The sequence below is a fragment of the Melanerpes formicivorus genome, unplaced genomic scaffold (genome assembly GCF_026170545.1).
Source record: "Melanerpes formicivorus ecotype bairdi unplaced genomic scaffold, bMelFor1.0.p_v2 SCAF_141, whole genome shotgun sequence".
NCBI lineage: Eukaryota > Metazoa > Chordata > Aves > Piciformes > Picidae > Melanerpes > Melanerpes formicivorus.
The window spans coordinates 1,004,414-1,027,280 of NW_027142493.1; the positions used below are offsets into that span (position 1 = coordinate 1,004,414).

Consider the following 22,867-nt stretch of genomic DNA (forward strand, 5'->3'; position numbering starts at 1 on the left):
TCCTGGATCACTGAGGGCTTGGTCCTCCTGCTTCTGGCCTCCTGGATCTCTGAGGGCTTTCTCCTGCATCTCCTTTGTCTTCTGTGGCTTGGCCATGTTGGTCCTGAGGTGTCAGGGCATGATCCAGGAGTTTCTAAGTGCCAGTAGAAGAGAGGAGTCACCTCAGACCTGATGAATCCCTCATGAGCTGTGTCTCTGAAGGCTCTCAGTAGAGGCTTTGTGGACATCTTTGGTTGGTCCTCCCACGAGAAGCAGCCAAGGCTGGCGGTGGTGCTTCCTCTGAAGGTCTATGAGAGATCAAATGGCCTCATTTCTGGTGGCATTTACATCTGCTGCAGACTCTTTCATCTGGGCTAGGAGCAGAGGTGGCTTTGTATGGTGGGAGGTGATTCGCTGGAGGGAAGAAAAGGAAACCTTTGAAGTCTTCAGGAAGTGAGGTGGGAAGGCTCCTGGGTTGGTTTTGTTCTACTCAACTGTAGAAACAGAACTGGGGAGGTGATTGTCCCCCTGGGAGGCCACAGCTGCAAGCCTGGGGGCAGGGTTGGACCCTCCTTGCCAGGAGGATCTTGAGGGCTGGGGCAGGGCCAGAGCAGGGCAAGAAAGCTGGGGAGGGGTCTGGGGAAGGAGGAGAAGGCTGTGGAGAAGTTGTGAGGAGCAGCTGAGGGCCCTGAGGGGGTTGAGGCTGCAGCAGAGGAGGCTGAGGGGAGACCTTGTGGCTCTCTGCAGCTCCCTGAGAGCAGCTTGCAGCCAGCTGGGGCTCAAGGGCTGCTCCTGAGGGCTGGGCCAAGAGGAGATGGCCTCAGGCTGTGGCAGGGGAGGTTGAGCTTGGCCCTGAGGAGCAATTTGTGCCCCTTGAGTGGTGCCCAGGCCTGTGGCAGGCTGCCCAGGGCAGTGGTGGAATCCCCATGGCTGGAGGGGTTGGAGAGTTGTGGTGGTGAGGGCCCTGTGGTGGTGGTGCTGGGGCAGTGCTGGGGCCATGCTTGGACATCCATCACCTTGGAGCTTTTTTCCAACCCAGCCCTTCCATGATTCCCTGTCCCAGCAGTGCAGCTGAGATGTCCTGCCCTCAGCATGCCAAGCTGAAGGGTTCTGCTCCACTCAGTCCACAATCTTGGACATCTTAGAGATCTTTTCCAGCTTTCCTCATTCCATGCTTCATAGAATGGCTTGGAAGGGACCTTGAAGATCATCCAATCCCAACCCCCCTGCCATGGGCAGGGCCACCTCCCACTAGACCAGGCTGGTGAAGGCCTCATCCAGCCTGGCCTGGAACACCTCCGGGCCTCCATTATCATCTTGAATAACTTTGGAAATCCACCTCAAGGCCACCTGAGCTCTCCACACAGGGAGACTCCACAACCTCTCTGGCCCAGCATGCTCCAAGCCTCCACCACCCTCACCCTGAACAAGTTGCTTCTGCTGGCACCTCCTGGCTGCCACTTGCTGCCCCTTGGCCTGGCCCTGGGCACCACTGGGAAGCTGCCAGCCCTGTCCTCAGGACCTGAGGGCCAAGCACAGCAGTCCCAAAGCTCCGTGGTGGGGAGGGGATGAGCTGCTAGCTTCATGCTGCCAGCTGTGGTTGACACCAAGAGCTGCTTTTGAAGGCTGAAGTGGCAGCCAAGGAAACCTTGACCATTTTGGGTCAAAAAAAAACAAACAGAAGAGTACTGGGATGGTTCCCATGTTTGGGTGATGGCATCAAAGCCTTGCTTGAACTTCCTCCCTCGAGCTCCCTCCTCCAAGCACCTCTTGCCAAGGACAACTTGAGACAGAAAGGCTTGGATGGAATTTCTCCACCCCAGGATGGGTTGAGGACCAATGGAAAGAGCACTGAGAGACCTCCCGAGGTTGGAGAGCCACAAGTGTGGAGAGCAGAGGGTGAGGAGAGAAGGGCAGAGCTGTGGGGAGGTCTCCAGCTCTTGTTACCAAAACAAAGAGAGGAGAGGACCAGGACCACTTCCACTGGAGGGAGAAGATGGCCAAGTTATTTTTAGCCTCCCCATTTGACACAGTGCAGCTGGAGGTCATTGACACCAGGGACATGTGCCAGCTTCTCCAGCTTCACTCTGGAGTGTCACAGAGCCATGGATAAGACCTGGGAAATGGTGGGGTCCAACCATGGACCCAGCACTGCCCCAGGGAACCACCACAGCTTGGAAAGCCCTCCAGGGATGGGGAATCCACCACTGCCCTGGGCAGCCTGGCACAGGCCTGGACAAGCCTCAAGGGGCACAAATTTTTCCTCATGGACAACCTCAACCTCCCCTGGGCCAGCTTCAGGCCATGTCCTCTTGGCCCAGCACTTGGTGAAAAGAGATCTCAGCCCTCCCTGGAGGAGGAGACCTGGAAGGCCTCAGCCCTCGAGTTACGCAGAGCTGTCCTCAGAGAGAAGCTCCCAGGAGGAAGGCTAGCCCTGGACTGAGATGGTTGGAGGTTCCAGAGTCACTGAGGCTGACAGGAACCTCTGGAGATCATCTTCTCCAACCCTGCCCCAGCAGAGCCACCCAGAGCTGGTTGTCCAAGGATGGTGTTCAAGTTGAGTGTTGACTGTCTGCATGGATGGAGGCTCCACACCTGCTCTGTGCCACTCTGGAGATTGGAAGAGACCTTTTTGAGGTCCTTCAAAGACAACACCTTGACCACCCTCAGAGGAGGTACCCAGAGCACCAGGAGGACAACCTGCTCAGAGAAGTTGTGGAGTTTTCTTCTCTAGAGAGCTTCCAGCTTCCCCCCTGGCCATTGTGCCCCTGGGCAAGCTGCTGGGGGTGAGCCTGGGCTGGCTGAGTTACTGAGACCCCTTCTCACCACGATCATTCTGGGGTCCTGGGAGGTTTCAGCTGGTTTGGGGCTCTGCCTCTTGGTCTTCTTGGAGCAAACTGGAGTTGAGGAGGCAGCAGAAGTGGTGGACTGCAGGCTCTGGGTTCTCCTGAGCTGAAGCTTTCCCGGCTCTTCACCACACCAACCCAAAGTGCTTTGCATGGGAGGGGTCACTGAACCCCAGCATGCTTGGGGGTGGGAAAGGATCTCTGGAGACCACCCAGTTCAACCCTAGGACTAGGGGCACTCCCAGCAGCTTGCCCAGGGGCACTGTGGCCAGGGGGGAGGTTGGAATCTCTCCATAGGAGGAAGCTCCACAGCTGGCGACCAGTCACTAGTGGTGTGCCCCCGGGATCAGTGCTGGGCCCTGTGCTCTCTAACATCTTTATTGATGATCTGGATGAGGGCACTGAGTCCATCATCAGTAAATTTGCTGATGACACCAAGTTGGGGGCAGGAGTTGATCTGCTGGAGGGTAGAGAGGCTCTGCAGAGCCACCTTGCCAGGCTGGACAGATGGGCAGAGTCCAAGGGCATCAGATTGAACACATCCAAGTGCCAGGTGCTGCACATTGGCCACAACAACCCCAGGCAGTGCTACAGGCTGGGGTCAGAGTGGCTGAGAGCAGCCAGGCAGAGAGGGACCTGGGGGTACTGGTTGAGAGGAGGCTGAACATGAGCCTGCAGTGTGTCCAGGGGGCCCAGAAGGCCAAGGGCATCCTGGCCTGCATCAGGAACAGTGTGGCCAGCAGGAGCAGGGAGGTCATTGTGCCCTGTACTCAGCACTGGTTAGGCCACACCTTGAGTGCTGTGTCCAGTTCTGGGCCCCTCGGTTTAGGAAGGATGTTGACTTGCTGGAAGGTGCCCAGAGAAGGGCAATGAAGTTGGTGAGGAGCTTGGAACACAAGCCCTATGAGGAGAGGCTGAGGGAGCTGGGGTTGCTCAGCCTGGAGAAGAGGAGGAGACTCAGGGGTGACCTTCTTGCTCTCTCCAACTCCCTGAAGGGAGGTTGTAGACAGGCAGAGGTTGGTCTCTTCTGCCAGGCAGCCAGCACCAGAACAAGAGGACACAGTCTCAGGCTGCGCCAGGGGAAGTTTATGTTGGATGTTAGGAAGAAGTTCTACACAGAGAGAGTGATTGCCCATTGGAATGTGCTGCCTGGGGAGGTGGTGGAGTCACCATCACTGGAGGTGTTCAGGAGGAGACTTGACAGGGTGCTTGGTTGCATGGGTTAGTTGATTAGGTGTTGTTGGATGATAGGTTGGACTCAATGATCTTGAAGGTCTCTTCCAAACCTGTTCTGTTCTGTTCTCTGGGCAGCCTGCTCCAGGCCTCTCCAGCAGCCTCACCCCAAACAAGTTGCTCCTGCTGGCACCTCCTGGCTGCCAATCGGTGCCCCTTGGGCCCTGGGCACCACTCAGCAGATGCCAGCCCCAGGCTCTTGCCCCCCACAGCTCCTCGAGCTCTTGCTGAGCACTGCTCAGATCCCCTCTGGGGCTGCTCTGCTCCAGCCTCAACCTCCTACAACTCCTTCAGCTGCTCCTCACAACTTCTCCAGAGCCTTCCCCTCCTTCTCCAGACCCAGCTTCCTTACCTTTCTCTGTCCCTGCCCCAGCCCTCAAGGTCCTTCTGGCACGCAGGGCCCAACTCTGCCTCCAGGATTGGAGCTGTGGCCTCCCCAGGGCTCTCAGCTGCTCCTCCTCTTGATGGTCTCTGAGGTGGTGGCACCCTGGGGGTAGCAGCAGGACCTTGGCTCCCAGGAGATTGGGTAGGAGCTTGCAAAATGCCTTCAAGCCCTGGAGGGGTGAAGGTGGGTGGGGAGAGGTGGAACAATAGCAGGAGAAGGCCCTAAAGATGCCACTGAGAGTGGCCAGGTCAGCATCTCAGCCTTCTCAAGTCACCTGGGGGGTGAGAAGAGGATCTCTTTGTTCTGGGGGGAAGGCTGAGGGTGGAGAGTTGAAGAGGTGATGGTGAGGAGATAAAGAGAATGCCTGAAGGGCAGCATGAAGAGAGACAAAAGAGCTTCTTGGTGAGTCAGAGAGGTGGAGTGGAGATGATGATGTCAGCTGCTGAGAGGTCCACGTGGCATCATCCTAAAGCTTGGGGTGGGACAAGGGATGAGAAGCACCCCAGGGGCTCTTTGGAGCAGCTGCTGTCCCAGCAGTGGTTGGTGGAGCTTCTGGGTGACCAAGATGTTTCTTAAACCCCCCCAGTGTGCCATGGGTGGAATGGTCAGGCCAGGTCCATGGGGTAGTGGGGAATGGAGACAGCTCCAGCTGGTGTCCCCAGGGCTCAGTGCTGGGCCAGGGCTCTTGGATGTCTTCATCACTGAGCTGGGGGAAGGCTGAAGGCTCCCCCAGGCAGGTTGCAGGAGGCACCAAGCTGGGTGGGAGTTGAGCTGCTGGAGAGGCAGGAGGGAGCTCCAGAGGGGTCTAGGCCAGGCTGGAGCCATGGGGGAGGCCAATGGGATGAGGGCACGAGGGGCAAGGGCTGGGACCTGGTCCTGGGTCACAGCAGCCCCAGGCTGGGGACAGAGGGGCTCCAGCTTCCAACTCCCCCTGACCATGGTGCCCCTGGGCAGGCTGCTGGGGGTGCCCTGCTGGAGCAGGGTGGGGTTGGTCTGGGTGAGCTCCAGATGTCCCTTCCCACCCCCACCATGCTTGGGTTGTGTCTCTTGACTGCTTTGTGGCCAGGCCATGGCCTGCAGCTCAGGAGGGAGGTGGTTCTCTGAGGGTTAATGAAGTCATTCTTGGGTTCCTCCATGACCTTTCCTTCCAACAACTTGATCTTGGCCCAGAGCTGTGCTGGAACAATAAGCAGAGGGCTGAGAACATTGTGGCCACGTCATGCTTGAGGAGATATCTCTTAGGGTTTCAGTTTTCCTTCTGAAGTCAGCTCCAAAAGCTTGGATCAGTATCATGGGCACTACCAGCACCACCCTTTGTTCCCTCAGCCAGGTCAAGGTGACAAAACCAGGGCTGGAAAAAAACTCCTCCTGAAGCTCCACCTAAGGCTCTCAGCTGCTTTTGTTGCACCCATGAAGAAAGGGTTAGGAGGAGAAGGAAGCCCCAAATCTGGTGGCCATCAACTTGAGGACCCCCAAGAAGGGCAGCAGCAGGGAGTTCTTTGCGTTGGAAAGAGACCTTTGGGAAGTCCTCAAGTCCAGGTGGTGATGTTCAGAAGAACTCTGCCACAGTTTCTTCTCCTTGGGGCAATCAAAATCCACAGAGAAAGAAATGGCTTCACCCTGGGAAGTTTTGGGGAGAGGACAGCCTGACCATGCCAGGGAAAGGAGATCTTTGTGGTGGTAGGACAAGGGAATGGTTTGGAGCTCCAAGAGGGAGCCTCAGAACAGAGGGAGGGGAGAAATTCTTCAGCAGGAGGCTGGGGAGAGCCTGCTTGAGGTCACTCAGAGTGGTAGGAGATGCCCCATGGCTGGCACCAGGGCAGGTTGGTCTGGGCTCTGAGCACCTTGCTCTAGTTGAAAGTGTCCTAGCTCAGGACTGCATGACCTGTGATGGCCCTTCCAACCCAACCCATTCCAAGACAGAGAGCTTTAATGGTTATTCCAACCCATTCCATGACTAGATGACCTTGGTGAAGTGGTTTGGTGGAGATGGTTGAACCTTGACCTTTGGAACTCAAGCAGCAGAGGGCCTCCTGAGACTGCTGCTATTCTGCCATCTCAAAGTGGTTGAGGTGGGAGAGGATCTCTTCTGGAGCCATCTGGTTCCAAGCCCCCTGCTCAGGCAGGGCCACCCAAACTTGGTTGCCCATGACCATGTCTAGATGCTTGTTGAGTATCTCCAAGGCTGGAGATTCCACCACCTCCCCTGGACAATCTCAACCTGTGCTTGGTCACCTTCACAGTGAGAAGCATCTCCTGATGTTCAGAGGTGAGCTTCCTGTGCTCCAGTTTGTGCCCACAGCTGCTGGTCCTGGTGCTGGGAAGCACTGGGAGCAGCCTGACTCTGTCATCTGGGCACCCTCCCTGCAGGTCTTGATGAGGTCCCCTCTGAGATGTCTTCTCCAGGCTGGACAGCCTCAGATCTCTCAGGCTTTGAGGTGCTCCAGGCCCTTCATGACTCTTCCCTGGACTCTTTCCAGTCTGGCCTTGTCCCTCTCATCCTGGGGAGCCCAGAACTGGGCCCAGGTGTGACCTCCTCAGTGGTGAGCAAGGAATCGTCTCACAACTACTAGCCCAGCCTAGCCTGCCCTTGGACATCTTTGCTCATGGTCATCTTGGTGCCCACCACGACCTTCTCTCTTGGTTTCCAGTTAGGTAACTTCAGGCTTGTGCTGGGACCTGGGCTTGGTCCCTCCTCAGGGGTAGGACCAAAGCAAGGAGATCTGGTGGGGGGTCCTCAAGGTGACAAAGAAATGGTCCAAGGGGTAGGTGACCCAGATGGGGTCAGGATCCTTCAGGAGGCCTTGGGACTTTTTCTGGGAGTTGTCTTCTCCTCTGGGCTCAAGGAGCGTGGCCTAAAATGATTCATAAGACTTGTGATGGGCAGAAGGCTTCTGGATGGTGATGGAAATGGGAGAGAGAAGATGGAGAGTTGGGGGGAGGAACGTCCTGAAGGCCAAGCAGGGCAAGGGGAGCAGCTGCCAGGAGAAGGAGCTGGGGGTGCTGGGAGGCAAGGAGTTGCCCAGCAGCCAGCAAGGTGCCCTGGGGGCCAAAGAGGTCCCCTAGGGGTCATGGAGCAGAGTGTGAGCAGCAGCAGGGGCAGGGAGGTTCTGCCCCTCTGCTCTGCCCTGGGGAGGCCACAGCTGCAGGGCTGGGGCCAGGGCTGGGCTGCCCAGGTCAGAGCCTGGGAAGTGCTGGGGAGAGGCTGAGGGCCAGAGGAGGACAACAAAGATGGAGAAGGCTCTGAAGAAGTTGTGAGGAGCAGCTGAGGGCTCTGAGGGCTGCTGAGGCTGGAGCAGAGCAGCCCCTTGCCCTCCTGCCAAGGTCATGGAATGAGTTGAGTTGAAGGCACCTTCAGAGGTCATGGGATGATGGAAGGGGTTGGGTTGAAGGCACCTTCCAAGCTCACCCAGCCCAAACCCCTGCAGCCAGCAGGGACAGCCCCAAGCAGAGCTCAGAGCCCCAAACACCCTGCCCTGGGCTGCTGCCAGCCAGGGGGCAGCTCCCAGCTCTCTGCCTGAGCTCAACCAGGCTCTCCCCAGCCTCCTGCTCAAGAACTGCCTCAGATCTACTCCAGATCTTCTCTCTTGGAGCTCCAAACCATCTCCCCTTGGCTTGGCCCCACAGGCCCTGCTCCAAACTCTGTCCCCAGCTTGGTCCTGGGCCCCTTCCAGCCCTGCCAGGCCACCAGAAGGTCTCCCTGGAGCTGAGGATGTTCAGCCTGCAGCAGAGCAGCCCCAGAGGGCATCTGAGCAATGCTCAGCAAGAGCTCAAGGAGCTGTGGAGGGCAAGAGCCTGGGGCTGGCATCTGCTGAGTGGTGCCCAGGGCTCAAGGGACAGCAAGTGGCAGCCAGGAGGTGCCAGCAGGAGCAACTTGTTTGGGGTGAGGCTGCTGGAGAGGCCTGGAGCAGGCTGCCCAGAGAGGTTGTGGAGTCTCCTGTGGAGAGCTTCCAACCTCCCCTGGCCATGGTGCCCCTGGGCTGGGGGAGCTCCAGAGGTCCCTGCCCAGCTTTGAGGTTATCCAACCTCCCTTCTAAAGCAGGTTCCTTCAGAGCAGGTTGTCAAGGGTGGTGTCCAAGCAGGACTTGGGCAGGTGGCCAGATCTGAAGGGTTAGTCTTGAGTAGATAACTGTGTGGAGGAGAAGCCAAGAAGAGGCCACTCCATGGGCAGGAGGAAGGTTTTCATTTGTCTTCATTGACATGTTCTCTAAACATCCAACCCTTGACTCTCCAAATGGCCCCAGCTGCATCTTCTGCCAAGCCCAACAACCTCCAAGGGAGGAATGAAGCTCTTGGAATGGGATGGAAAACAGAGCTGGAGTCCTCCCACCCTTCTCCTGCCCACAGAGAGGTGGTGGCCTCTGGGTGGGCACGAGAATGCTTCCCTCCAGCTGTGGGACTTGGGAGGTCCAGAGCAGGTGGAAATGTTGGAGGAGCATCTGAGGGCATCAAGCAGCCCCCAGATTGCAGATGTCACCAAGCTGGGTGGGAGCGGAGCTGCTGGAAGGGTAGGAGGGAGCTCCAGAGGGGTCTAGGCCAGGCTGGAGCCATGGGGGAGGCCAATGGGATGAGGGCACCAAGGCTCAGCCCCTGGGTCACAGCAGCCCCAGAAGGGCTCCAGGCTGGGGGCAGAGGGGCTGGGAAGTGCCTGGGGGGGAAAGGCCCTGGAGGGGTTGGTGGCAGCAGGTGGAGAGGAGGCAGGGGGTGCCCAGGTGGGCAAGGAGGGCAGCAGCAGCCTGGGCTGGAGCAGCAATGGTGTGGGCAGCAGGAGCAGGGCAGGGATTGTGCCTCTGGGCTGGGCACTGGGGAGCCCACAGCTGCAAGCCTGGGGGCAGGGTTGGGCCTTCCCTGCCAGGAGGAGCTTGAGGGCTGGGGCAGGGCCAGAGCAGGGCAAGGAAGCTGGGGAGGGGTCTGGGGAAGGAGGAGAAGGCTGTGGAGAAGTGAGGAGCAGCTGAGGGCCCTGGGGGGGTTGAGGCTGCAGCAGAGGAGGCTGAGGGGAGACCTTGTGGCTCTCTGCAGCTCCCTGAGAGCAGCTTGCAGCCAGCTGGAGCTCAAGGGCTGCTCCTGAGGGCTGGGCCAAGAGAAGATGGCCTCATATTGTGCCAGGGCAGGTTGAGCTTGGCCCTGAGGGCCAATTTGTGCCCCTTGAGGGGTGCCCAGGCCTGTGGCAGGCTGCCCAGGGCAGTGGTGGAGTCCCCATGGCTGGAGGGGTTGGGAAGCTGTGGAGCTGTGGTGCTGAGGGCCATGGAGTGGTGGTGCCCTGTGGCAGTGCTGGGGCCATGGTTGATCTCCATGACCTTCACTCTCTCTTCCCACTCCTCCCATGATTGTCTGGCCCTCAGCTGACCAGGAGAGGACCACCCTGGCCCAGTCCATCCTTTGATGCCCTCCTCCAGGTCTCCCTTCGCTCCTCACCGCCGTGCCAAGGACAGAACCTTCCTCGGAGCTTCTCCAGAGCTGGGGAAGCTTCAGCAGGGCTGGAGCAGCCTGGGGAGGGAGAGCCCCAGGTGGGGTCTGGTGAGGCCCAGGTGTTCTGAGCTTGGTTGGTTTGTCCCTCAGCAGAGTTCTGCCGCATCGACCAAGCCCTGTGCCATGACGAGGACGAGCAGCTGAGCTTCGAGGCCGTGCGCAGCATCCACAAGCAGATGGACGATGACGCCAACGGCAACGTGGACGTGGAGGAGAGCGATGAGGTGGGGCCTTGGGGGTGGGCCTTGGCTCTCCTCCTGCTCATGGAAGGTCTTCAGAGCTTCTGCCAGATGATTCCAAGTGCCAGGTGCTGCACATTGGCCACAACAACCCCAGGCAGTGCTACAGGCTGGGGTCAGAGTGGCTGAGAGCAGCCAGGCAGAGAGGGACCTGGGGGTACTGGTTGAGAGGAGGCTGAACATGAGCCTGCAGTGTGCCCAGGGGGCCCAGAAGGCCAAGGGCATCCTGGCCTGGATCAGGAACAGTGTGGCCAGCAGGAGCAGGGAGGTCATCCTGCCCTGTACTCAGCACTGGTTAGGCCACACCTTGAGTGCTGTGTCCAGTTCTGGGCCCCTCAGGTTAAGAAGGACATTGAGATGCTGGAAGGTGTCCAGAGAAGGGCAACAAAGCTGGGGAGGGGTCTGGAGCACAGCCCTGTGAGGAGAGGCTGAGGGAGCTGGGCTTGCTTAGCCTGGAGAGGAGGAGGCTCAGGGGAGACCTTGCTCTCTCCAACTCCCTGAAGGGAGGCTGTAGCCAGCTGGGGGTTGGCCTCTTCTCCCTGGCACCCAGCAGCAGAACAAGAGGACACAGTCTCAAGCTGTGCCAGGGGAGGTTTAGGCTGGAGGTGAGGAGAAAGTTCTTCCCAGCAAGAGAGATTGGCCATAGGGATGTGCTGCCCAGGGAGGTGGTGGAGTCCCCATCCCTGGAGGTGTTCAGGAGGAGACTGGATGGGGAGCTTGGTGCCATGGTTTAGTTGATGAGATGGTGTTGGGTGACAGGCTGGATGTGATGATCTCAAAGTTCTCTTCCAACCTGGCCTGGTCTATTCCAACCTCTGCTGACTCTCTTGGAGAGGACCATTGGGTATTGGGTGGTGATGATGTAGGGGAGAGGGATGAGGTTGGGCTTTGGGGGGTGTCTTTCATTCTTCTTCTTGTCATGGAAGGTCTTTGAAGTTAGACGAGGTGATGCCTGAGGTCTATTCCAACCTGTGGTGGCTCTCTTGGAGAGGACCATTGGGTATTGGGTGGTGATGATGTGGAGGAGAGCAGTGAGTTTGGTTCTTGGTTGGTCTTTTGGTGTCCTCCTTCTCCTGGAAGGTCTTTGAAGGTTGGACCAGATGATTCCTGAGGTCCAGTCCAACCTGTGGAGGTTCTCTTGGAAGAGGACCCTTGAGTTATGGTGGTGGGGACCTGGAGGTGAGGTTGGTGGTCTTTGAATGTCCTTCTTCTCATGGAAGGAGGGCCGCCTCTGTGGCTCTTTCTCTGAGCTGCTTTCCCATGGTGGACATTTCCTAGAGCAGAGTTGTGCAGGGGGTTGGATTGGAGAAGACCTTGGAGATGATGGAGTCCAAGCATGGCCCCAGCACTGCCCCAGCACCACCACCCCAGGGCCCTCAGCACCACAGCTCCCCCACCCCTCCAGCCATGGGGACTCCACCACTGCCCTGGGCAGCCTGCCACAGGCCTGGGCACCCCTCAAGGGGCACAAATTGCTCCTCAGGGCCAAGCTCAACCTCCCCTGCCACAACCTGAGGCCATCTCCTCTTGGCCCAGCCCTCAGGAGCAGCCCTTGAGCCCCAGCTGGCTGCAAGCTGCTCTCAGGGAGCTGCAGAGAGCCACAAGATCTCCCCTCAGCCTCCTCTGCTGCAGCCTCAACCCCCCCAGGGCCCTCAGCTGCTCCTCACAACTTCTTCAGAGCCTTCTCCTTCTTCCCCAGACCCCTCCCCAGCTTCCTTGCCCTGCTCTGGCCCTGCACCAGCTCCTCAAATGTCCTTCTGAGAGTGAGGGGCCCAACCCTGCCCCCAGGTCTCATTCCATGGAGGTTGAATCTCCAACCCAAGCTAAAGCAGCAGTTGAGTTTCTTGGCCAAGTCTCACCTGTGCCAGGGCTGATGACATCCTCCAGGAACTTGGGCCAGCAGCTTGGAGCTTCTCCCATCCTCTTGATGAGTTGCCAGCAGGGTTGGATGACTTATCCCAGGATTTGGTGCCTCTCCCTCTCTTTCATCCCAATTCCTTGAGTCATTAAAGTCCATTCAAAACCTTCCCAAGGTTTTGATGTCCCCCCTAGAGCCACATCTCCATCAGCTTGAAGCTTGAGAGCTGAAAGACTTCCTAGAGGGGCTCCTGCAGCACCTCCTGAGGGGCTGGAAGAGCTCCTGGAGCTGCTCAGGGCAGCAGGAGGCTGGGTGAGGAAGTCATCCCACGGGCCCCAACCCTCTCCTAGCACTTCTCCTGCCCTTTGGTGCCTTCCCTGGGCTGATCCCAGCAGGGATGGTTGAGTCCTGGTGGGACCTCAGTCGTCCTGGGGCTGTTGTCTCCTTACCTCCAGGCCCACAGTACCAATTGTGGTGGAAGTAGACACAGACAGCAAAGCCAAAGGTGATGAAGGTGAAGAGGAAGAGCAGCTGCTTCCACTTGTAGGACCTCCGCTCCTGGAAGAGGCCAAGGCTTGGGTCACCTCCTGGCAACCTGCTGAGGGCCACCAAAGGTCCCCAGGCCTCAGCCCTCTGGAGCTTGGAGATGCTGCAGCAGCCACCTCCAGCCCCAGGCAAGCTCTGGCCTGGCTCCATCACCACTTGGAGATGGCACCAAGCTGGGTGGGAGCTGAGCTGCTGGAGGAGCAGGGGGGAGCTGCAGAGGGCTCTGGAGCCATGGGGGAGGCCAATGGGATGAGGGCAGCAAGGGCAAGGGCTGGGACCTGCCCCTGGGGCACTGCAAGGCCAGGAAGGCTCCAGGCTGGGGGCAGAGGGGCTGGGAAGTGCCAGGTAATGAAAGGCCCTGGGGGGGCTGGTGGCGGCAGGTGGAGAGGAGGCAGGGGGTGCCCAGGTGGGCAAGGAGGGCAGCAGCAGCCTGGGCTGGAGCAGCAATGGGGTGGGCAGCAGGAGCAGGGCAGGGATTGTGCCCCTGGACTTGGCTCCTCTGCAGCCTGGTGAGGAGGCAAGGGCATGAGTGGCACCAAGGGCCTGGCCCAGGCTTCTCCCACAGCCTCCTTCAGGCCAACCTCCTCTTCATCATCACTCTGTTCTCCTCACCTGGTAGGACTTCCCTTCCTGGCCAGGTGTTGCCATTTTTTGGGCTGAGAAAATCCATTTTGCTCCAAATCTTCCCTATCCCACCCTTGGTGCAACCTCCAGGTGGCTTTCCAAGCCCTTGGAGATGGCTCAGCTCCATGCTCTGACCTTCTTGCATCTCCTGGGCTTGGTCCCAGTAGCTCTCCTCCTCTCTCTGGACCTCTGTTTGGAAGCAGAGTGGTTCAGGTGGTGTTGAGCTTGTGTGGCCCTGCTGGAGGTTCTCATGGTGGCCACCAGTGGTCCAAATCATCTCCTCATAGTTGCCCCCAACACTTGGGAGACCTCTCAGTCTTTGCCAGCTGCATCTGGAGGACACCAGCTCCCACATGACTTCTACCTGAGGACCTCAGGGAGTCGTGGAATTGGTTGGCTTGGAAGGACCCTCAAGGGTTATGGAGACAAGGAAGGAGTAGTGTTGAAGGCTCCTCCCAAGGTCATGGAATGAGTTGTGTTGAAGGCACCTTCAGAGGTCATGGGATGATGGAAGGGGTTGGGTTGAAGGCACCTTCCAAGCTCACCCAGCCCAAGCCCTCTGCAGCCAGCAGGGACAGCCCCAAGCAGAGCTCAGAGCCCCAAACACCCTGCCCTGGGCTGCTGCCAGCCAGGGGGCAGCTCCCAGCTCTCTGCCTGAGCTCAACCAGGCTCTCCCCAGCCTCCTGCTCAAGAACTGCCTCAGATCTACTCCAGATCTTCTCTCTTGGAGCTCCAAACCATCTCCCCTTGGCTTGGCCCCACAGGCCCTGCTCCAAACTCTGTGCCCAGCTTGGTCCTGGGCCCCTTCCAGCCCTGCCAGGCCACCAGAAGGTCTCCCTGGAGCTGAGGATGTTCAGCCTGGAGCAGGGCAGCCCCAGAGGGCGTCTGAGCAATGCTCAGCAAGAGCTCAAGGAGTTGTGGGGGGCAAGAGCCTGGGGCTGATATCTGCTGAGGGGTGCCCAGGGCTCAAGGGACAGCAAGTGGCAGCCAGGAGGTGCCAGCAGGAGCAACTTGTTTGGGGTGAGGCTGCTGGAGAGGCCTGGAGCAGGCTGCCCAGAGAGGTTGTGGAGCATCCTGTGGAGAGCTTCCAACCCCCCCAGCCATGGTGCCCCTGGGGCAAAGCTGCTGGGGGTGCCCCTGGGCTGGGGGAGCTCCAGAGGTTCCTTCCCACCACCACACCATACTAGGGTTCCTTGGTTGGTGTCACAGCTCTTTTCTTCCTCACAAGTGACTTGTGACCATCTTTGGGTTCAAGATGGAGAAGACCAAAAGCAGTGTTTGTGGTGGGGCCTGGCCAGGGGTTGGACTTGGATGATCCTCAAGGTGTGTTCCAAGCTCAACCACTCCATGGCCCTTCAAAACACAGTTTCAGGCTTCTCCTCTGCTCAGCTTGAAGCTGGGAATTAAAAGCTGCCTTAAATCGAGGTTTCAATCCAGGCTTTGAAGCCCCTGGAGAAAGCATTCCAAGAATTCTCCTTCAGGAGCCAAGCTCCAGGAGCTGTGATCAAGGTACCCACCAGCTCCAATCCCCCCCAAGCAGGTTTGAGCTTCTGGCCTTGGTGTTGGGACAGTTGCTGAGGAGCAGGAGCAGGAGGGGGCTCAGATTGGAGCCTTTTGGAGCTTTTGGGCTTCATCTTTGGGAGCTTCTCCTGGTGCCAGCAAGTCAGGCTGGCAGTGTTGTCTTCTGCACTGGTGGCCCTGGGGAGGCCACAGCTGCAAGCCAGAGCAGGGCAAGGAAGCTGGGGAGGGGTCTGGGGAAGGAGGAGAAGGCTGTGGAGAAGTTGTGAGGAGCAGCTGAGGGCCCTGGGGGGGTTGAGGCTGCAGCAGAGGAGGCTGAGGGGAGACCTTGTGGCTCTCTGCAGCTCCCTGAGAGCAGCTTGCAGCCAGCTGGGGCTCAAGGGCTGCTCCTGAGGGCTGGGCCAAGAGGAGATGGCCTCAGGTTGTGGCAGGGGAGGTTGAGCTTGGCCCTGAGGAGCAATTTGTGCCCCTTGAGTGGTGCCCAGGTCTGTGGCAGGCTGCCCAGGGCAGTGGTGGAGTCCCCATGGCTGGAGGGGTTTGGAAGCTGTGGTGCTGTGGTGCTGAGGGCCCTGGGGTGGTGGTGCTGGGGCTCTGCTGGGCTCATGCTTGGACTCTCCCATCTCCAAGGTCTCACCTACCAAAGCCATTCCATGACTCTGTTCTGTGAAGCACCTCCCCAGGGCACAACTCCTCTGTGTGGTCCATGGGGTGGGGAAAAGTTTGAGCCACAGACCTGGAGCTTCTCTGGAGAGCTTCCAGTCCCAACCTGACCTTTGTGCTCCCGGGCAAGCTGCTGTGGCTGCCCTGCTGCAGCCAGGGATATTGGACCTGGATGAGCTCCAGAGGTCCTTTCCCACCACCAACATGCTGGGTTTGGTGAGGTTCTGTCCCACACCTTTGTCCCCATCCTCAAGCCATGGTTGGATTTCTTCTCTCTGGAGTTGGCATTTTCCACCCTGTTGAAGATGACCTCATTGGTGGCCTTGATTCAGGTGCCAGAGGAGGTCCCTCCTGGGGCCATCTCTAATTGCTGCTCTATTTCTGCTCTTCACACTGCCTCCAAAGGCAGCTCCAGCTCCTGAGGGCTGGCTCTGGTGGAGCTTCCTGCTGAGGAGACTCCTGGATCCCAGCAGCTTCCTCTCATCCTCTGCTGCCAGCATGGGGAGGTCCAACCCTTTACCAAGCACTGCCCCAGCAGCACCACCACCCCATGGCCCTCAGCACCACAGCTTCCCAACCCCTCCAGCCATGGGGACTCCACCACTGCCCTGGGCAGCTGCCACAGGCCTGGGCAAGCATCAAGGGGCACAAATTGCTCCTCAGGGCCAAGCTCAACCTCCCCTGCCACAACCTGAGGCCATCTCCTCTTGCCCAGCCCTCAGGAACAGCCCTTGAGCCCCAGCTGGCTGCAAGCTGCTCTCAGGGAGCTGCAGACAGCCACAAGGTCTCCCCTCAGCCCCCTCTGCTGCAGCCTCAACCCCCCCAGGGCCCTCAACTGCTCCTCACAGCCTCTCCACAGCCTTCTCCTTCTTCCCCAGACCCCTCCCCAGCTTCCTTGCCCTTCTCTGGCCCTGCCCCAGCCCTCAAGGTCCTCCTGGCAGGGAGGGCCCAAGCCTGCCCCCAGCCCTGCAGCTGTGTCCTCCCCAGTGCCCAGCCCAGGGGCACAGTCCCTGCCCTGCTCCTGCTCTGTCAGCAGCCTGTGGTGGCTTTGGCGTCCTTCACCTTCTTTCTGCCTTGCCACAATGATCTCAGCTCCTGGTGGTTGATGCTTACAAGGCTGCTCCTGGCCCTGTGCCTGTGGTTGGTGTCTGCTGGCTTATCTCTATTGGAGCTCCAAACCATCCCCCCTTGGCCCCACAGCTCCTGCTCCAAACTCTGTCCCCAGCTGCTCCTGGGCCCCTTCCAGCCCTGCCAGGCCACCAGAAGGTCTCCCTGAACTCTCCCAGCTCTGCCAGCCTGGCCTCCCATCAGAGCCCTTCCAGCCCTCCCAGCATGGCTGTGGCCTCTTCTGGGCCTGCTCCAGCAGCTCCCTGCCTGTGCTGAGCCCTCCAGAGCTGCCCCAGCACTGCAGCTGGCATCTGCCCAGGGTTTCCCAGAGCTGCATAAACTTCCTCTGAGCTGCTCCTCAGAGGACCTCTCAGCCCCATCCATCATGCACAACATCACTGCTGGAGATACTGTCCCAGCAGGCAGCTTTGTTCCCTCCATGGAGTCCTTGAGGGGGGGTGGAGGGGGAGTTTGTTGTGGTGGTGTTGAGCTGCTGGAAGTTTCAGGAGATCACTTTTCCATCCTCTGCTCTCCTGAGCTAAATAAAGCAGCAGCTGATCCCTTCCAGCTCCCTCTGTGGACTTGGCAGCCCTGCAGGGTGACATTGGCACCTCCCCTGCTCCCTCACCACCCCAGGAGCTCCACAGCTTCCCCTCTCACTGCTCCCTCGTGCTGGACCAGGCTTCAAAGTGGCCCCAGATGGCAGCCAGCTGCTCTCCAAAGCTGCCCAAATGTTCTCCTGTGCCACCTTTCCCCTTCAAGGCCTGAAGAGCAACCAAAGGGTTTTCTGCTGGGAGAGAGAAGCAGAAGGGAAGAGCTGAATGGGCCTTGGTGGTGGTGGTAGCCTTGGTGGCATCTAAATGGGGTTGTGGAGGACCTTGGAAGGTCAGACTCATGGAGTGGTTTGGGTTGGAGAGGACCTCTCAAGGTGGTCTTCTCCAGCCCTGGTGCAGTCAGCAGGGACATCCCCAACTAGATCAGGTGTAGGGACTTGGTGGTGACCTTGGGGGCATCTAAGTGGGTTTGTGGAGAACCTTGGAAGGTCAGACTCATGGAATGGTTTGGGTTGGAAAGGACCTCTCAATATTGTCATCTCCAACCACCTTCAAGCTGCAGGGACTTGGTGGTGGCCTTAGTGACATCTAAATGGGGTTGTGGAGAACCTTGGAGGTTAGAATCATGGAATGCTTTGGGTTGGAAAGGACCTTTCAAGGTCATCATTTCCAACCACCTTCAAGCTGCAGGGACTTGGTCTTGGTGGCATCTAAATGGGGTTGTGGAGAACCTTGGAGGTTAGACTCATGGAGTGGTTTGGGTTGGAAAGGACCTCCCAAGGTCATCGTCTCCAACCCACTCTGCACTGAGCAGGGATGTCCCTAAGCAGATCAAGTGCAGGGACTTGGTGGCATCTGAGTGGGGCTGTGGAGAACCTTGGAAGGTCAGAATCATGGAGTGGTTTGGGGTTGGAAAGGACCTTTAAGGTCATCCACTCCAGCCACCCTGCACTCAGCAGGGATATCCCCAACTAGATCAATCCAACCCAACCCATTCCATACTTCCATGACCTTGGAAGGTGCCTCCAACCCAACCCATTCCATGACCTTGGAAGGTGCCTTCAACCCAACCCATTCCATGACCTTGGAAGGTTCCCTCCAACCCAACCCATTCCATACTTCCATGACTTTGGAAGGTCCCTCCAACCCATTCCATTCCATGACCTTGGAAGGTCCCTCCAACCCAACCCATTCCATTCCATGACCTTGGAAGGTCCCTTCAACCTAACCCATTCCATGCTTCCATGACCTTTTGAAGGTTCCATCTCTCAGCCTCATGAGGCCTTGGCCATGGAAATGATGGCCTGAGGTTCTGTAGGTGTCATCATCATGAAGATGAACCAAAAACTCAGCTCTTTTTCTTTCCTCCTTCTCCTAGTTCTTGAGGGAGGACCTGAATTACCATGACCCAACGGTTAAGCACAGCACCTTCCATGGAGAAGACAAACTCATCAGTGTGGAAGACCTCTGGAAGGCCTGGAAGACATCTGAAGGTAAGAAAGGACCAAGAGAGCTTCTCCATCATGGTTCCTGGGGAGGGAGTTCCTTCAGAGTTTTGGTGGACTTGGTTGCTTCCCCACCCCTGAGCAGTGGGACCTGAGCATGGCCATCACAGAGGAACATCTGGGTTGGTTTCTCTGCTCCTGGAAATATCAGAGAATGACATCATGGAGGTTGGAGAAGACCTTTAAGGAGATGGAGTCCAACCATGGAGCCAGCACTGCCCCAGGGCACCACCACCCCATGGTCCTCAGCAGCACAGCTTTCCAACCCCTCCAGCCATGGGGACTCCACCACTGCCCTGGGCAGCCTGCCACAGGCCTGGGCAAGCATCAAGGGGCACAAATTGCTCCTCGGGGCCAAGCTCAACCTCCCCTGCCACAACCTGAGGCCATCTCTTGTTCCATCATTGAGGAGCAAACCTTGATCCCCAGCCTGGGATGTGGTTTAACTTCCAGCACTTGGTAGAGTTAGAGAATGGTTAGACTTGAGCTCAGAGGTCTTCTCCAACCATAACAGCTCCATGATTTTGGGATTGTTCCCTCTGGGCTGGGCACTGGGGAGCCCACAGCTGCAAGCCTGGGGGCAGGGTTCGGCTCTCCCTGCCAGGAGGAGCTTGAGGGCTGGGGCAGGGCCAGAGAAGGGCAAGGAAGCTGGGGAGGGGTCTGGGGAAGGAGGAGAAGGCTGTGGAGAAGTTGTGAGGAGCAGCTGAGGGCCCTGGGGGGTTTGAGGGTGCAGCAGAGGAGGCTGAGGGGAGACCTTGTGGCTGTCTGCAGCTCCCTGAGAGCAGCTTGCAGCCAGCTGGGGCTCAAGGGCTGCTCCTGAGGGCTGGGCCAAGAGGAGATGGCCTCAGGTTGTGGCAGGGGAGGTTGAGCTTGGCCCTGAGGAGCAATTTGTGCCCCTTGAGGGGTGCCCAGGCCTGTGGCAGGCTGCCCAGGGCAGTGGTGGAGTCCCCATAGCTGGAGGGGTTGGGAAGCTGTGGAGCTGTGGTGCTGAGGGCCATGGGGTGGTGGTGCTGGGGCAGTGCTGGGCTCATGCTTGGCCTCCATCACCTTCAAGCTCTCTCCCAATCCAACCCATTCCATGACTCCATGAGGAAAGGAGCCTGGAGGCTTCAGAGCAGCTTTCAGATGTTTCCTCAATTGAGGGCTTTTTGCCAGGCTCCTCCTGTGAGTCATGGTGTGGGCAGGAGTGGAGCTGCCACCTTCTCCTCCTGTCTTGCTCTGCTCTGCTCAGCTCTTGGCTTTCACTCTGCCCACTCTGTCCTCTCCTGGTCGAAGGCTCTCAGCTGGCTGGAGGAAGCTGGGAGATGTTTCTCAGAGCTGTGGAGACAGCTCCAGTGTTGACAATTCAGAGCTTCTCAGCAGCCTCATGGCTCTTGGAGCCAGCAGGAAATGGGCCTTTGCTCTGCTTGGCTGCTGGAGAAGCCTGAGGGGTGGTGAGGGGCTGGAGGTGGGGGCCACCAGCAGTGGGGGAGGTGCACCCCGGCTCTTTTGGGGTTGCTGGGGGTGGTGTAGACACCACAAGGATCATGGAATGATTTTGCTTGGAGCTCTCCAAGATGATGGAGGCCAACCATGAGCCCTCTACTGCCCCAGGTCACCACCACCAGGCTATAGCTCTCAGCACCACATCTCCACAGCTTTGAAACCCCTCCAGGGATGGTGGCTTTGAGTCCAACCATGACCCCAGCACTACCCCAGGTCACCACCAAGCCATAGCTCTCAGCACCACATCTCCATGGCTTTGGTCTCCTCCAACCCAAACCATTACATGACTTTGCTGTCCCCAGCTTCAGAGGAAGGGGTTGAAGGCCTGGAGATGTTTCTCCTTTGTAGAAGGCTAAGGTGTGGCTGGAGAACTGCTTTTGGTTGTCTTAATGGTTAGAGTTCCCTCAACTCTTCTCCTTCTCTGCCTCTCCACAGTCTACAACTGGACAGTTGATGAGGTGGTGCAGTGGCTCATCACTTATGTGGAGCTACCCCAGTATGAGGAGACCTTCAGGAAGCTCCAGCTGAGTGGTCATGCCATGCCCAGGTCAGTCCTCACTGTATTGCCTTCTCCTCCTCTCCTTGGGCTGTGTCCAAGGTGGAGCTATCTTGGTGGAGACACCAAGAGCTGGTGGACCAAACCCTGCTTGAGCTTTCCTCCAGCTTAGGTTGTCCCCTCCAGGAGAAATGACTCAAGAGGCTTCCAAGCTGAGGGGACAAAAGCTCTGGTAGACCAAACCCTGCTTGAGCTTCAGAAGCCTCCTGAGCTATCCTCCAGTCTAGGATGCCCTCACCAGGAGAAATGACTCAAGAGGCTTCAGAGCTGAGGGCCCAATCCTTATTGTCCATCCTCCTCCTGTCTTCTCCCTTCTGTCTCCATCTCTACCCAACCGTTCCCTGCTCCATGCTTTGCTCTCTGCTTTTTCCCTTTCCCAACTCAACTCAGCCCCATGGGAGTCCCAGCACAGCCCCAGCACCACAGCTCCACACCTTCCCAACCCCTCCAGCCATGGGGACTCCACCACTGCCCTGGGCAGCCTGCCACAGGCCTGGGCACCCCTCAAGGGGCACAAATTGTTCCTCAGGGCCAAGCTCAACCTCAAGGTCCTTCTGGCAGGGAGGGCCCACCCCTGCCCCTAGGCTTGCAGCTGTGGGCTCCCCAGTGCCCAGCCCAGGGGCACAATCCCTGCCCTGCTCCTGCTGCCCACCCCATTGCTGCTCCAGCCCAGGCTGCTGCTGCCCTCCTTGCCCACCTGGGCACCCCCTGGCTCCTCTCCAGCCTCTGACACCAACCCCCCAAGGCCAAATAGCCATTGTTGGAAAGCCTTCTGCCCTGCTAACCTAAGCATGGAACTCTGAGGTCTTTGCTGATGCCATTTCTCCTCCAGATGGCTCTGCCCAGCCCTCACCTGGGCTTTTCTCTCCATCTCTGTGGTCCAGGCTGGCTGTGAACAATGTGACCCTGATGGGAAGTGTCCTGAAGATGACTGACAGAAGCCACAGGCAGAAGCTGCAGCTGAAGGCTTTGGACACTGTGCTTTTTGGACCTCCTCTGTGTAAGTACCACCAGGGCCCAGGTCCTCTGGGGGTCCATCAGGAGGAGCTTTGTCTTCTCTGCTTCCAGTGGTGAAGGTAGACCACCCTGGCCCAAACTTGGCCCTTCTTGGTCTCACTTCCATGAAGCTGCTCTGGAATGGTTCTCCTGGTGCAGGGGTTGGGACTTGTTGGAGCAGATCTGGAGCCTGGAGGTGTCCTGTCTCCTAGGCTGGCATTTTCATCTCCACATCCATCTCCATCAGCTGCTCAGAAGGTTGTTGAGCCACAGTTTTGGGGTCTCCCGACCCTGCCTGGGGTTCCCAACCCTGCAGATCCTTCCCCTAGCCATAGGGTCAGACCTTCTGACCACATGGTGAGATTGGAAATTGCCCTGAGGAATATCTTTTGGAGGGCCACCAGCTTTCCTCTCTGGATGGAAAGAGACCTTGGGGCTCTGCTGGTGGCTCAGGCTGCAGAGGAACCACCTCTGGGTGAGGAGAAGAGCAGCAGGCTGGAGGAGAAGTCCTTGAGGAGAGATGAGAACAAGGAGCTGGGTTGCTTTGATGTTGATTATAGACCTCCTGAGGTGGTCTCCAAGCTCTCTCTGATCCATATCTCAGCTCTGCTCCTTTGTTCTTCTGTCTGGGTCATGTCTATCAAAGGTCCTTTCGTCTCCCTCTAGCTTAGTCACAGCTTTCTCATGAGCTTGTGGTGCTCCTGGGAGGTCAACAGAAACCTTCCTTGATCAGGGCCTGTTTCTCCTGATGGAGGAGGTGGAGGTTTGGGGTAGACACAGTTTGGAGTCATGGAATGGTTTGGGTTGGAGAAGACCTCCAAGATCATTGAATCTAATCCTGACCACAGCACTGCCCCAGCACCACCACCCCAGGGCCCTCACCACCACAGCTTCCCAACCCCTCCAGCCATGGGGACTCCACCACTGCCCTGGGCAGCCTGCCACAGGCCTGGGCACCCCTCAAGGGGCACAAATTGCTCCTCAGGGCCAAGCTCAACCTGCCCTGCCACAACCTGAGGCCATCTCCTCTTGCCCAGCCCTCAGGAGCAGCCCTTGAGCCCCAGCTGGCTGCAAGCTGCTCTCAGGGAGCTGCAGAGAGTCACAAGGTCTCCCCTCAGCCTCCTCTGCTGCAGCCTCAACCCCCCCAGGGCCCTCAGCTGCTCCTCACAACTTCTCCACAGCCTTCTCCTCCTTCCCCAGACCCCTCCCCAGCTTCCTTGCCCTTCTTTGACCCTCAGCTTCTCCCCAGCCTCCCCTGGAATCTCTCCAGCAGGTCCCAGGCTCTGAACTGGGCAGCCCAGCCCTGG

General features: G+C 58.3%; 1 protein-coding gene across 1 annotated transcript in view; it reads left to right on the plus strand.

Annotated features, from left to right (window-relative positions):
- Positions 1-22,867, plus strand: part of STIM1 (stromal interaction molecule 1) — a 64,065-nt gene that overhangs the window by 15,244 nt on the left and 25,954 nt on the right. Inside the window, 4 exon segments of the mRNA XM_068168552.1 lie at positions 10,003-10,136; positions 18,397-18,511; positions 20,444-20,555; positions 21,449-21,564. Of these exon segments, the coding sequence (XP_068024653.1) occupies positions 10,003-10,136; positions 18,397-18,511; positions 20,444-20,555; positions 21,449-21,564 (477 nt within the window).